Source organism: Schistocerca serialis, chromosome 10 (assembly GCF_023864345.2).
Source record: "Schistocerca serialis cubense isolate TAMUIC-IGC-003099 chromosome 10, iqSchSeri2.2, whole genome shotgun sequence".
In the NCBI taxonomy this organism is placed as follows: domain Eukaryota; kingdom Metazoa; phylum Arthropoda; class Insecta; order Orthoptera; family Acrididae; genus Schistocerca; species Schistocerca serialis.
In genome coordinates, this window is record NC_064647.1 from 183,460,941 (window position 1) to 183,474,531 (window position 13,591).

Sequence of the window (13,591 nt, forward strand, 5' to 3'; positions counted from 1 at the left end):
CCCTGCAGAGTGAAAATCTCACTCTGGAAGTATTCATGAAGAACTGTAATTTTGTTCCACATCATTACGAAATGTCGTATTCATGATCTGCTGTTGTTGTTGTTGTTGTTGTTGTTGTTGTGGTCTTCAGTCCAGAGACTGGTTTGATGCAGCTCTCCATGCTACTCTTTCCTGTGCAAGCCTCTTCATCTCCCAGTACCTACTGCAGCCTACATCCTTCTGAATCTGCTTAGTGTATTCATCTCTTGGTCTCCCTCTACGATTTTTACCCCCCATGCTGCCCTCCAGTACTAAATTGGTGACCCCTTGATGCCTCAGAACATGTCCTACCAACCGATCTCTTCTTCTAGTCATGTTGTGCCACAAACTCCTCCTCTCCCCAATTCTATTCAATACCTCCTCATTAGTTGTGTGATCTACCCATCTAATCTTCAGCATTCTTCTGTAGCACCACATTTCGAAACCTTCTATTCTCTTCTCGTCTAAACTATTTATCGTCCATGTTTCACTTCCATACATGGCTACACTCCATACAAATACTTTCAGAAACGACTTCCTAACACTTAAATCTATACTCGATGTTAACAAATTTCTGTTCTTAAGAAACGCTTTCCGTGCCATTGCCAGTCTACACTTCATATTCTCTCTACTTCAACCATCATCAGTTATTTTGCTCCCCAAATAGCAAAACTCCTTTACTACTTTAAGTGTCACCCGACTTAATTCGACTACATTCCATTATCCTCGTTTTGCTTTTGTTGATGTTCATCTTATACCCTCCTTTCAAGACACGGTCCATTCCGTTCAACTGCTCTTCCAAGTCCTTTGCTGTCTCTGACAGAATTACAATGTCATCGGCGAACCTCAATGTTTTTATTTCTTCTCCATGGATTTTAATACCTACTTTGAACTTTTTTTTTCATTTCTTTATTGCTTGCTCAATATACAGATTGAATAGCATCGGGGAGAGGCTACAACCCTGTCTCACTCCCTTCCCAACCACTGCTTCCCTTTCATGTCCCTCCACTCTTATAACTGCCATTTGCTTTCTGGACAAATTGTAAATAGCCTTTCGCTCCCTGTGGTTTACCCCTGCCACCTTCAGAATTTGAAAAAGTGTGTTCCAGTCAACATTGTCAAAAGCTTTCTCTAAGTCTACAAATGCTAGAAATTCATGATCTATGGAACAAGTATTAGCCACTGTAAGCTGTGTTTGGAGATTTCCGATCCCTTCCATGACCGAGATCCTCATTTCTTCCCCTTTTACTCTGTTCTTATAAATTTTTTTTAAGGATTGGTTAGTCTCCTTTTCCCATACGTACTTCTACATTCTAGCGGTTGCACCTTTTAAGTCGCAGGTGGTCTTGCCTTTGCTGCTTCAGAAGTGGGATATTTCCTGCCTCTAGTATAGCGTTGGGTTCGCTCTCTTGCTGACTTACCTCATTTTGTTTTTACCATTGACAACATGACTGCCCTTTTACATTTTTTAGCCGTTGCCCTTTTATTGTTCTGACTTTTCGGAGATTCACACAATCGGTATGGACCACATTTGAAACAAGGGACTGATGACCTTGCTGTTTGGTCCCTTCAACCTCAACCAACCAACAAGTATTAGTGTTTGTACGTATGTAAGTTTGTAAACATTAGTGTCAGAATGCCTTCAGGCCACATGTAAAAACGGTAATCATCGCATTAATATTAGGAACTTTGCAGAAATCAGGTTAACTGCCCTACTACGTGTGTAACAGGTAACTGTCAACTCCATTCGGATCGCAATAACCAGAGACACGGCTTCCTCCCCCGAGTCAGGTTCCAGTCTAATGACGTCACGCCTCGCATAGAGGCCCACGAGAAAGACAGGCCCCGGCGCGCACCGGTACGTCGCAATGGTAGCTCGGCTCAGCAGACAAAACGCGTTGCAAAACCTGTTAATTCGCAGCTGGGCATATACGTACTAACCAGAATTGCATCTTCTACTGGAAACTGGTGTTATGAAGTATTACTGATTAACAGTACTACAACAAAATTGTATTCAAGATCAATGCTCGACATAAATGGTATAACAGCTTGCTTATAGCATTTAGTCTCTTCTGCTTAACAGTCCTCAGTTCATACAAGAAGTGGTGCCTTATGCAGTTGATAATTATTTTGGCATGATTTTAATTTTATTGTACCCCAGTACAGCCGTAACAAATTATATGTAGGCTTATAGACATCCGATCATTGCAGGACTAACAACAGTAAGACTCCATAATAGCGGATTCTAGTAGAAGATACAATTCTCGTTTGTTACGTACACACGTAGTTACGAGTTAACAGGTATAGAAATGTAGTTTGCTGAGGTAAGCGAGCGAAGGCATACCTTCGTGACATACGCACCGCGGACTGCCTTTCTCGTTGGTCTCGCAATCTAACTTGTTTATGACTTTAACTATCTTGTTTCAGCTCACGGATATGCAATGTTCACGACATGGAGGTAAGGCCAGTATTACACTATCAAATTTCTTTGTCAAAGATTTGATCAAAGATGTGATCCAATATTCCGTCCAATATATTTGACAAAGATCTTTGACATAGCGCTAGACGGGGTATTACCACAGTCTATATTAGACTGTGGTATTACACTGTCATCAAATTTTTCGTCAAAGTTCAAGATGGCTGACAACAACTTGTTATTAACCGCAGCAGTTCTACGTACTCCAGTTGCATTGTGTGCACATGCGGAAAAGAAGTGGGGGAAAAAATGGAACCATACATACGAGGTTGACAGTCTTAAAAGTCCTGGGATTACAACTTGATAATAAATTCAGTCGGGAGGAGCACACCACAGAACTGCAGAAAGGCCTTAACAAATCTGTATTTGCAATTCGAGTGTTAGCAGACATAGGCAACATAAAAATGAAAAAGCTTGCATACTTTCATTCCATAATGTCATATGGGGTAATATTTTGGGGTAAATCTTGAAGTCAAACAGAAGTTTTCAAGGTCCAAAAGCGTGTAATACGTATTATTTGTGGAGTAAATTCACGGACCTCTTGCAGAAACCTCTTCAAAGAACAGGGTATACTAACTACTGCCTCTCAGTATATTTACTTCTTAATGAAATTTGTCGTAAATAATATATCTCTTTTTCCAACAAACAACTCAGTTCATACATACAATACCAGGAACAAAAATGATCTGCACAAGGACTGCACTTACTTTAGTTCAAAAAGGGGTCCACTACTCAGGAACAATCATCTTCAATAATTTTCAATAATTTGCCAGGAAACATAAAAAATTTAGTTAGAAATAAAAATCAGTTTAAAAGGAGCCTGAAAGACTTACTACTGGCCAACTCCTTCTACTCCATTGGCGAAATTTTTAATAGAAACAAATGATGTATTGTATTTATTCATACTATTAGTATTATTTCAGCTTAAAAAAAATCGACATGTTCCACATCCACGAGGATCTCCTCAGCACGGATCTATGGAACGAAAAACTAATCTAATCTGGGTGAAGCCGTGGGTTTTATGACGACACGATAAAAGCATTCAACAAAACTTGTTACGTGAGCTTACAGTGGAAGACGTCAAGTCGTACATCAATTACTTAAGAATGGATGAGCATACATTTCTGTATGTGCTCAATGAAGTGTATCCTCATATCATAAAGCACAATATTCACTTAAGAACTGCTACATCTTCAGAAGACAGGCTCACTATAACACTCCGATTCCTTGCTACAGGAGAGGGTTATGTTAGGTCTCCAATGTTCTTAATCAATTTTTGTATTCAGGGTGCCTCACGTTGTAAAGCGCCTCATCAGCTTCAGACATATCTATTAATTTTGTAGTTGTCGGCACACACCAATTGTATTTACTGGCAATGGTTATAAAAACACTACAGACGACAGAACGCTGCAGTGATGCTAGCGCTCCATGTGGTAACACGTCACATTGCAGTGAACAGAAGACAAGCGGTTTCTTTGATCAAATATACAGCGAGGCCCTAGATTTTATCAAATATTGGACGACATTTGACAAAGTCCCTATTTACACTATCAAATATCTTTGACAAAGATATTGGACAAAGAAATTTGATAGTATAATACCGGCCTAAGAATAGAGGGAGACGCCGTGACGTCACAGCTGCGAAGCCATGTGAAGCCGAGGGTAGCCATCTCAATCCGACCAAAACATTGCTGCTGTAAGCTTGTGTGCATAGGCTTGTCGCTCGCTTTTGGAAGGATTTTGCGCTATTATGGTGACTTGTGTGGTGGTCGGATGTACGAATCGTTCTGATTGTGATGCGAAATCGAAGGGAATAACATTTCATGTGTAAGTTGTCTCGTTAAGTGTGATTTTACAACTTCATTGTGGATGAACGTGTGCTACATCGGTACTTGTACTATAGCGTGTTTTTCTCCTGTATAATGATTTTAGATTTCCTAAAAATGAAAGTCGGAAAGCTCTGTGGGAGAATGCCGTGAGGAGGAAGAATTGGCGTGCGTCTAAATGGAGCACTATATGTTCTCAGCATTTCCGAGAAGAGGACATAGACCGAACTTCCCTTTCAACAGTAAGGCTCCGAGAAAATGCTGTACCATCAGTTTTCCCTACACACCCAAAACATTTGCGAAAGGTATGTTAATTCAAAGAATTAAATTCTTAGTTTTCAAGTTCACGTTTCAGTATAATACGTACGTATCGTCGATAATCGAAGTGTTGAGTAACTCACTTTGTCTTCATCATGTACCAAATTAAAAGCTAACACTACATTAACTGGCGTAAAGTATAGGCCTAAACAGGACACTGTGTAGATTTGCCATTCTGTGTACCGTATTTCAGTAAATATTGGTGGTAATGAACAGTGTTTCCCAGTAGTGTAACGTAACTGAAATGTCCCAGTACGTATTACAAACAAGATGTATTTATGGGGCTTTGGAGGGAGGGTATAGCTAACTTAGTTTTCAGTTTCTATTATTTAGTTTGTGATACACGTTTATTACTGAATTAACAAAATTGTATCGTTTACATTGAAGACTGGCTATTCGTAATATTACTTTAAAAACTATTTTTAATCAGAAGAAACGCGGAATTTCGCCTTTACGAGATTTTATTGTAAACAAAAACTTTGAAACAACTAATCTGATGACGTTACATGCGTACATGGTGCAATTAGCGACTGTAATACACGCAGCGCTATAGCACACTGGCAATGTTTTGGTCAGAGTGTCGCCCCCATGGCTTCAAAACGTAGTACGGCTGGTTTACGTAGCGCCATCTCCCCTTATTCTTCCATGGTTCACGAGCTGTAGGCGCAGTAGCAAGCTGCGCTGCTGACGTCAGAGTGAATCCAACCAGGGCTCACTTGTCAGTTGCCAGCAGTATTGTGTGGTACTTGCGTATGAGCCAAAACAATGTTGCTTACGTCAGTGTGAAGGTTTATTAGTGACGCGATTGAGTACAGAGTTACGCCTTAATTATCAGTGTATGGGCGGATTTGTTAGATTAAGTTTTTAAGTGGAAAATAATGGTTTGCTGCGCGATTGCCGGTTGTACTAACCATAGCAGACAAGTAAATAAGTTGGGAATTAAGTTTCATATATTTCCCAAAAAGAGTGAGACGAAACAAAAATGGATAAATGCATGTAAACGTGCAGATAAGTTTTCTGTTGAAAATGCTCGTGTCTGCTCAATACATTTTACTGATTCGGATTATGAAAGGGATTTGAAAAGTGAACTGTTGAACATTCCTTCGAAATGCAAATTGAAGACTGATGCTGTTCCAACACTAAATCTACCGTCTTCCGGTGCCGGCATAGGGTTTAGTAATGAGTGTAATGATACAGACGTGTGGGCACAGAAACGAAGGTACCGCCAAGAGGGTATTATACAGGTAAATATATTAAAACTAATTAGTACTGGTTAAAACGTTAGCTGTGAAAACGAACACCACTATGGATGCGACAGTGTTTGCGTATGTCAATCATTAGAAATTATGGAAATATAAATAAGGGAAACGTAGTTACTGGAATTACAACATGTTCAAAAATGATTAATGGCTCTTTTTCTGATTGTCAACTAGAGATAGTTATGAAAGGAGTACTAACTAGTCATCTGAAGGAATTGCGAAGCTATGACTTCATATTGGCTATCTTATGAAGCGTTATCACTTGTTAGGGACGTATTGAAATATTCTCTTCCTAGTGAGATCACTGTTAGAAGACGACTCGAGCAATGTAGCGTTCAAACACGTTAGTATTTTGAAACCTTGATCAAAGTTATTAGCAGAATTTGAAAAAGATGTAGTTCTTGCCTGTGATGTAGTGAAATTAAACAGTAATTGATGTTTTGACCAGGCAGGTGAGATTATCAGAGGAGCACGCAAAATGCTCAAGTTATGGTCATCAGAAGTTTGGTAGGCCCATTTATTATAACTTCGACACAGCCATTACGAAGTACAAGGTTCAAGTAACATAAAATGTTGAATTATTTGTGAGATCATTTGTGCATGATATGGGACCATCAAATAGAAACTTACAGGGAACCTAAAGGTTGCATAACTCAGAATTCGAAAATCATTAAAATCAAAACAGGAAAGTACTTTTTTTGTAAGGCGCCTCATGCCATAAAAGCGTAATTCCATAACATTTCTACGCTGACATGCAATATAGTGGGTTTCTAACAATTTTCGGGTCTAGTGCACCAGGGGATACAACCCGTCGGCTTTGGACAATGTCACAAGTCGCCAGATAGCAGTTTACCATTTTCGCTTTTGCTGTTATGTTTGTTTCGTTTTTTTACTGATTGCTTAATAAAGTGGATCTGTTTATTCTATCTCGTGAGATTTTTTTTTAAAAGCCAAAAAACATTATCAGCCACTGAAGGGAGCTACAACACTAAGAAGAATCGCTTCTCGATTGGCGACTTGTGACGTCAATGTCCAAAGCCGACGGGTTGTATCCCCTGCTGCACTAGTCCCCAATTTTCACATTTGAGGTCATTGACCTTAATCTTTAACCTTGAATGTCTCAAATCACACCACCTTTTATATTTTTGAATAAAAAAGAAAAAAAGATTATATTGCTCCAATGTGTTCCTATAGACATGGCAGATATGAAGATGGCACACTGAAGGCATTATGTCCAAAAATTTATTTTGCCGGCTTCAATGCACTATCAAAATGCAGAAGTGAGCATAAATATTGAACACAAATTATTAAAAACTGTTGTAGTTCACAAGTAATGTTGTTGCTATAAAAATTGTTAATATCAAGGTGGCACACCAAAGGCATCATGCCCAAAAATTTGTGTCATCTAAATTTCTGCACTAACAAATTCTGTGAAGCAACTATGTAGCCACTATTATTTATTTACTTATGTATTTTTTTGTCCAGCACAGCAGCAAATAGCAGCTGCTATTATTCTGACCAATTGGTGAAAATTTCTTGCTGTGAACAGCCAACCTATCATAATTAGCTTGATTCATGGGTGTGGCGTATTTACTCAAACTGCAGTGTATGTGCACTGTGAAGTACTATTTAGTAGTAGTTTGTAAAAAAAGGGTCCTAACATATTGCTAGGTGGAAAATTTGGCAGCAAATGTAGAAAACAAATATCACCAAACCCATCGGTGCTTGCAGATGTTGCCTCAGCTGTGCCAGATGCACCAGAAATTTAAGTTAATGGTTGCAGGGTGTAAACTGAAAGAACAAACAAAGTGTGAAGAACAGGCATCACCATTCTACAAACACTGTGCAGCATTTGTTGCATGTCCTTATTGTCCAAGTGTGCTAAGACACTGATTACGTGCTTGAACTGTCTGATATGAATTGCATTGACGAAATCACTATTAAGTGTTGATTACCAACAGGCAGGATAGTGCGAGAGAATGTAACAATATCAGCCGACCATTTCATTGAGGTGTTTGCATCAAGTTTACAACTACTGATACCAATTTACTTATCACCCAGCAGTACTTAGTTCTTTAAGCTCACTAAAAAGGAATTCAAAGTAATTGCAATTTGGGCAGAATTAGTTCTTTGCCATTCTGGGTGAAATAGCCTACAGAGATTTCACTGGAATAATTCACACAGGTTGGAACTCGCCCATTTGTATCTTATTACAGAGATGCAAATACTAATGAATACAGTTTCAGCAGTTTCTTATGATGTCACTTTCCAACTACAAAGCACATTTATTACTTTTCAGGGGATGTGTAGCTCAGCACTGAAACAAAAACCATTTCATGGATTTTTCATATTTTCAGGAGGATTTTGATGTTACAGCAGAATGGCCTTTTTTTTTTTTCAACAGCACATAATGTGAAGTCATTAGTAGTCTGTGACATACAGTGACAGACTTGTTTGTTTCAAGAATGTGGTGATTGCTCTGGGAGCCACCCAGTCTGGAGCTGAGACTGCCCTGTTTGTGCAAAGGAATGAAAAATTCGGGAACTATAAGTCAGTGGTCAGATCCCCTATGCTGATGTCAAAAAGGAATATAAGGCGATGAAAGCTCCCGTCTTGTCCATTTATTGTGCTTCCATGGTGCAGAAATCTGTTTCTAAGGTTGATGCCTCAGCGCAGACATCGTCCAGTGTACAACCATCCACCACCAGTAGCTGTACTTCCATTTGTACAGGCCAAGGCAAAATGAGCAAGGATAAAGCAATCCAAGCAGCCACCACATAAGAGACCAGAAACAGTTCTGTAGTGAGTGTCAAGAAGGCACACAACAAGCAGAGTGCTTCTCAATGTCCCCTTTCCCCCTCATTCTTGAAGGGACGGGTTGCAGGGATAGGTTCATAACATTTGAGTCAAAATCTATCCTGAGTGCTGTGAGACAACATTCTTCGCATCTAGCCGATAAGGAGGACATCATGGAGTTAGGTGCCTTGGATCCAGGCAGCCCCTCCACTCCCCCACATTCTACAAGTGCTTCACCTCCGCAGTGCAAAGATAGGGGTAAATTTAAACATCAATGAAACGGCTCCCATCCTGCAGTACAACTTGCAGGGGTTCAGGATGCATGGGGAGGAACCCAGTCTCCTATCTCAGAGTAGATCACTGTGTCTGAGTCTCCAGGAGACTCATTTCTATCAGTTGTACACCTCTGAGCTGCGAGGCTATGTACTTCACAAAAAGGACAACCCAAGTGGAGAGAGAGCTAGAGGAGGCCTAGGTATTTTCGTCAGTACCGCCTACCACTCCTCGCCTCTCTCACTTGAGACGACTTTACAAGCAGTTGTATCAGCGCACATGCATCATCCGTTGACAATATGTTCCCTTTGCTTGCCCCCACATGATGCACTTTATGAAGAGGTCATAACCAACCTTATTACACAGCTCCCCTGCCCCTTCATCCTCAGTGGTGATTTTAATACACACGATGTGCTTTGGGGCTCTGCAACTATCTGCCCCAGGGGCAGAGCAATTGAGAGGCTTCTCGTGTCATGCGAATACTTGCTAAATGCGGGACAGAGCACTCACTTTTGCACAGCAACTGGATCGTTCTCTGCTGTTGATCTCTCGCATTGCTCTCCAGCTCTTGCTCACACTGATCAACGAGAAGTGGTTGATGACTTGCACTGAAGTGATCACTTCCCGATCTGGATTTACCTGCCAGATGGGGTGGAACCCAAAAGCAAACTGCTGCAGTGGGTGCTCATTAGAGCCGACTGGACACTTTATAGCCAGTTGCCCCAGTTCGAACATTCTGCAAATGTCGAGAAATGGGTGGATCACATTTCAAATTGATCCTCGATGCCGCTGCAGCATTCATACCACAGTCCACGGGAAAACAGAAGAGGCAACCTGTCCCTTGGTGGAGTTCTGAATGCTGCTCTGAAATTAGGACCAGGTGTGTGGCTCTGCATAGGTTCAAGTGTCAGCCAGCTGCAGAGAATCTTGCAGCCTTTAAGGTGGCAAGGGCAAAATGTCGCCGAATTATTCGAGAGAGAGCAAGAAGAGGTGGTGGCAACAGTTCCTGAACACCATTAATCGTTCCACCAAAAGTTCATTTGTGTAGGGACCATCAGGAGAATTTCCAAACCAATCCCCAAGATATTGCCCAGACAATGGCGGCATATTTTATCACAGTTACTGCAACAGCCAGTCAGGATCCAGGTTTCCAGTGCCATAGAGCAGTTGCCGAGAGGTGTAGTTTGGACTTCTGATCCACCTCTGATGAAAATTACAACTGCCCATTTTCCATGTGGCAGATGAATTCTGCATTGTATGCAGTTCGCGACACATCCCCTGGTCACGACAGGATCCACTACAGTATGCTGCAGCACCTCACAACGCGAAACAAAGATACCCTCCTTGTACTTTTTAATGCCATTTGGGTGTCAGGTCACTTACCTGACTTGTGGTGTGAGACAATTTTAATTCCTCCTTTAAAACCTGGGAAAGACTGTACATGCCCAAGTAGTTACCATAGTGTTGCCCTCACTAGCTGCATGGGGAAGACCTTGGAGTGGATGGTCAAGCACCGCCTTGTCTGGATCTTAGAATCCAGGCAAGTCCTTAGTCACTTTCAGTGAGAGTTCAGTAGGTGTCGCTCCACTTTTGATGACCTGCCCCCCTCTGGAGGCAGCTATACAACAGGCTTTGGTATGCCGGCATCACCTGCTAGGTATATTTTTTGACATCGAGAAGGCCTATGATACTACTTTGAGACATCTTATTTTTGATCAGCTTCACAAATGGGATTTTTGTGGTTGTCTTCCCAGTTTTATTCAGTCCTTCCTCTCACCACGATATTTTAGATACCAGGTTGGTGACATCTTGTCTGATAGCTTTGAGCAGGAGAACAGTGTCCCTCAAGGTAGCGTTTTAAGTGTGGCTGTCTTTGCCATAGCTATTAATAGCATTACATCCATAGTAAAAACTCCTGTCCAATGTTCTTTGTTTGTAGATGACTTCTCTGTGTTTTGCTCTTCTTCAAGCCTCGCAAAGACAACATGTCAGTTGCAACTGACTCTTCGACATTTGGATGATTGGGCACAGAAGAATGGTTTTAAGTTTTCCACTGAGAAGTCCGTGTGTGTTCTTTTTAACCATTCTCGTTCCATTTTAAACTTTCCTGAGTTGAGGATCAGGAATACTGTCCTTACTTTTAAAGACACAGTGAGGTGCCTGGACCTCATATTTGACTCTAAGCTTGCGTAGTTACACCTTAAGGACCCGAAAAAATGGTCTCTCAAGGCTTCAAGTATTTTAAAATGTCTTAGCCATAGTATATGGGGAGCAGACAGGACTTGTCTGCTCCAGTTTTAAAGGGGCACATTTGTGATCTCGGCTCGATTATGGGTGCACGGTGTATGGGTCTGCGAGGCCCTCTTATTTAAAGATGTTGGATGTGGTGCACCTTGAAGGTATTTGGCTGGCCACCAAGGCTCTGTGCATAGTCTGGTGAACCGCCACTTCGTGTCAGGCAATGGCTACTTATGGTGCACCAGGCATATAAAAAACTTTTCACACCCACCCACCTACCATATCGATGCTCAGCCTCCTCTCGAAAGGCTTTTTCATAACCAGCAGCAGTCAATGAGGCCCTGTGGGATTAGTGCACAGGATTGCCTTTTAGAGATGGGTGTGGTCGGTCTTCACATTTTACATCACGGTTGGAGCAGATTTCCACTGCGGCTTCTCCAGAGCCCGTACTTATTTTAGAATTGACGAATTTTAAAAAAGATTGTATGTCAGATTTTACATTTCAATCTGTTTTTTAATGTTTTAGATATGCACCATAATTTCAAAATAGTGTACACTGATAGCTCCAAGCAAGGGAATTTCCTTGGCTGCTCTGTCGTGTTCGCAGCCATGTCGTAGGGATTCGCCTTCCTGACAAGTATACTGTTTTCTCAGAAGGCACGGGAGCAGATGTGTCGTATTTGGGGCAAACGGTTTCTCATTGGCTCCAATTCCCTTAGTGCCTTACAATCAGTACAGAGCCTGTACCCAGCTGAGGAGTTGGTCCAGCTGATATGTGACCAACTGTACTTGCTCCAACGGCAGGGTAAGCAGGTGTCATTCTTCTGGGTGCCAGGGCATGTAGGGATATGGGGAAATGAACAGGCCGATTGGGCTGTCAAGAAGGCCTGCAGAGGACAGGATGTGGCACTGTGTCCTACTCCCTTGCAGGCTGTCATTTCTGCACTAGACAGGAAGTGCATTCAATTGTGGGGTAAGGAATGGCTGGTGGTGACATTCAATAAGCTGTGGATGGTGAAGTCAATAACCCAGCCGTGGCATTCCTCCTCCAGTTGCTCAGGCGGGATGAAATGACTTTCACATGTCTTGGATTTGGACACCGCCCTCTCACATATAGCTTTTTACTATGGCGAGAGGATCCCCCGTTTTGTGATGCTTGTGGCAGGCACATCTCTAACCGCCATATTTTAACGGAGTGCATTTTGTATCGTGATTTGAGGCCAGAAGCAAATATTGCTGCTCTCTATTTTAGCTGATGATGAGACGAGTGTGACTAAGGTTTTAAAAGTTTTGTGATGTGTTTGTACACTGGCCTAAACTTTTAGCCTGGAGGTTTTAGTGTGTTGCAGAGTGGTTGGCTTCTCTGTTCTTTATTATTGTGATCAGCCAGCCACATCCATCTGGTATATTGTTTTAGCTCCTTATACCACTTTCTTCCTGTGTTGTTAATGTTTTATTACTGATGCAATACTTCATTCCATGGTTCTGTGTGGGTATGCACATAGTTTTCCAACTTTTGTTACCTGTGTTTTACGTGCTGTTTTATCTACGTGTTTTTTGTATTTTACTGGCACTTGTCTCAATCCGTTTTTGCACGGGCACTAATGACCTTGCTGTTGTGTGCCAATGCAAACATATCCGTGTTATCCGTGTTTATCAGAGATTCCAGGTGTATATCATCCTGACCAGGTATAGTTTGTTTCAAGGCCTCATCCAATTCAGTCAGTGTACATGATGAAGAGAAATTGGATTCATTTGGTCACTGAGCTTTTAGAGAGGTAAGTTTGAATTTTATTTTGGAAGTATGTCGTTTGTCGCAGAATGATGTAGGTGTCCCAACTAAATGGTTAGCAGTTTGGGTGCATGAGCGACCAGGCTTGTGATGGGTTTATTGGAGGCTCTGCCAACCTTACACAGAAGTCTGTGTGCCTTTCTACTTGAATGTTTGAAATTTACATTTTCTACTGTCTCACACCATCATGCTCTTCTAGCTGTATCAAGACATTGGAGTTAAGTCATCTGCAATATCGCTGTCGCCAGTTTTTCTATATTCTTCATAAAGTGGTTCGCCGTGCACATTCTACCCTGGTATATATTCCTTTCTGTATCCACGAAAGATGAACTTCTTAGCATCAGTAAGAACGGTCCCAACAAATCAAGAGTAGTTTTTAGTTTCTGGTGGAATAAAACAGAAATATTTATCTCTTATCTAGGTGGTCAGCAAAGCTCCTCCAGTCATCACTGTGGAAATTCGATGTGGGTTGTGGTACAGATCTCACTATTTGGACAGAGCGCCCCATATTGAGGATTACTGGCCTATTTTGGCTGTGTGGGAAATTAGGTGGCATAATCTGTATCACTTCAGGCAGGGGATTTACCTTCATAGT

The 13,591-nt window shown here is 41.4% G+C and overlaps 1 protein-coding gene across 9 annotated transcripts in view; it reads left to right on the forward strand.

The window, feature by feature from the left end:
• The first annotated feature begins 3,992 nt into the window (after positions 1–3,992).
• The window catches only part of LOC126425006 (zinc finger protein 271-like), an 87,104-nt gene continuing 77,505 nt past the window's right edge, over positions 3,993–13,591 (forward strand). For 6 of the 9 annotated variants that reach the window (XR_007576244.1, XR_007576243.1, XM_050087908.1 and 3 more), the window contains exon 1: positions 5,436–5,882. Coding sequence is in view for 7 of the 9 variants with exons in the window: in XM_050087908.1 (XP_049943865.1) it covers positions 5,517–5,882 (366 nt within the window). In the remaining 2 variants the exon portion in view is untranslated. The other 3 variants (XM_050087909.1, XM_050087910.1, XM_050087911.1) reach the window with 2 other exon arrangements.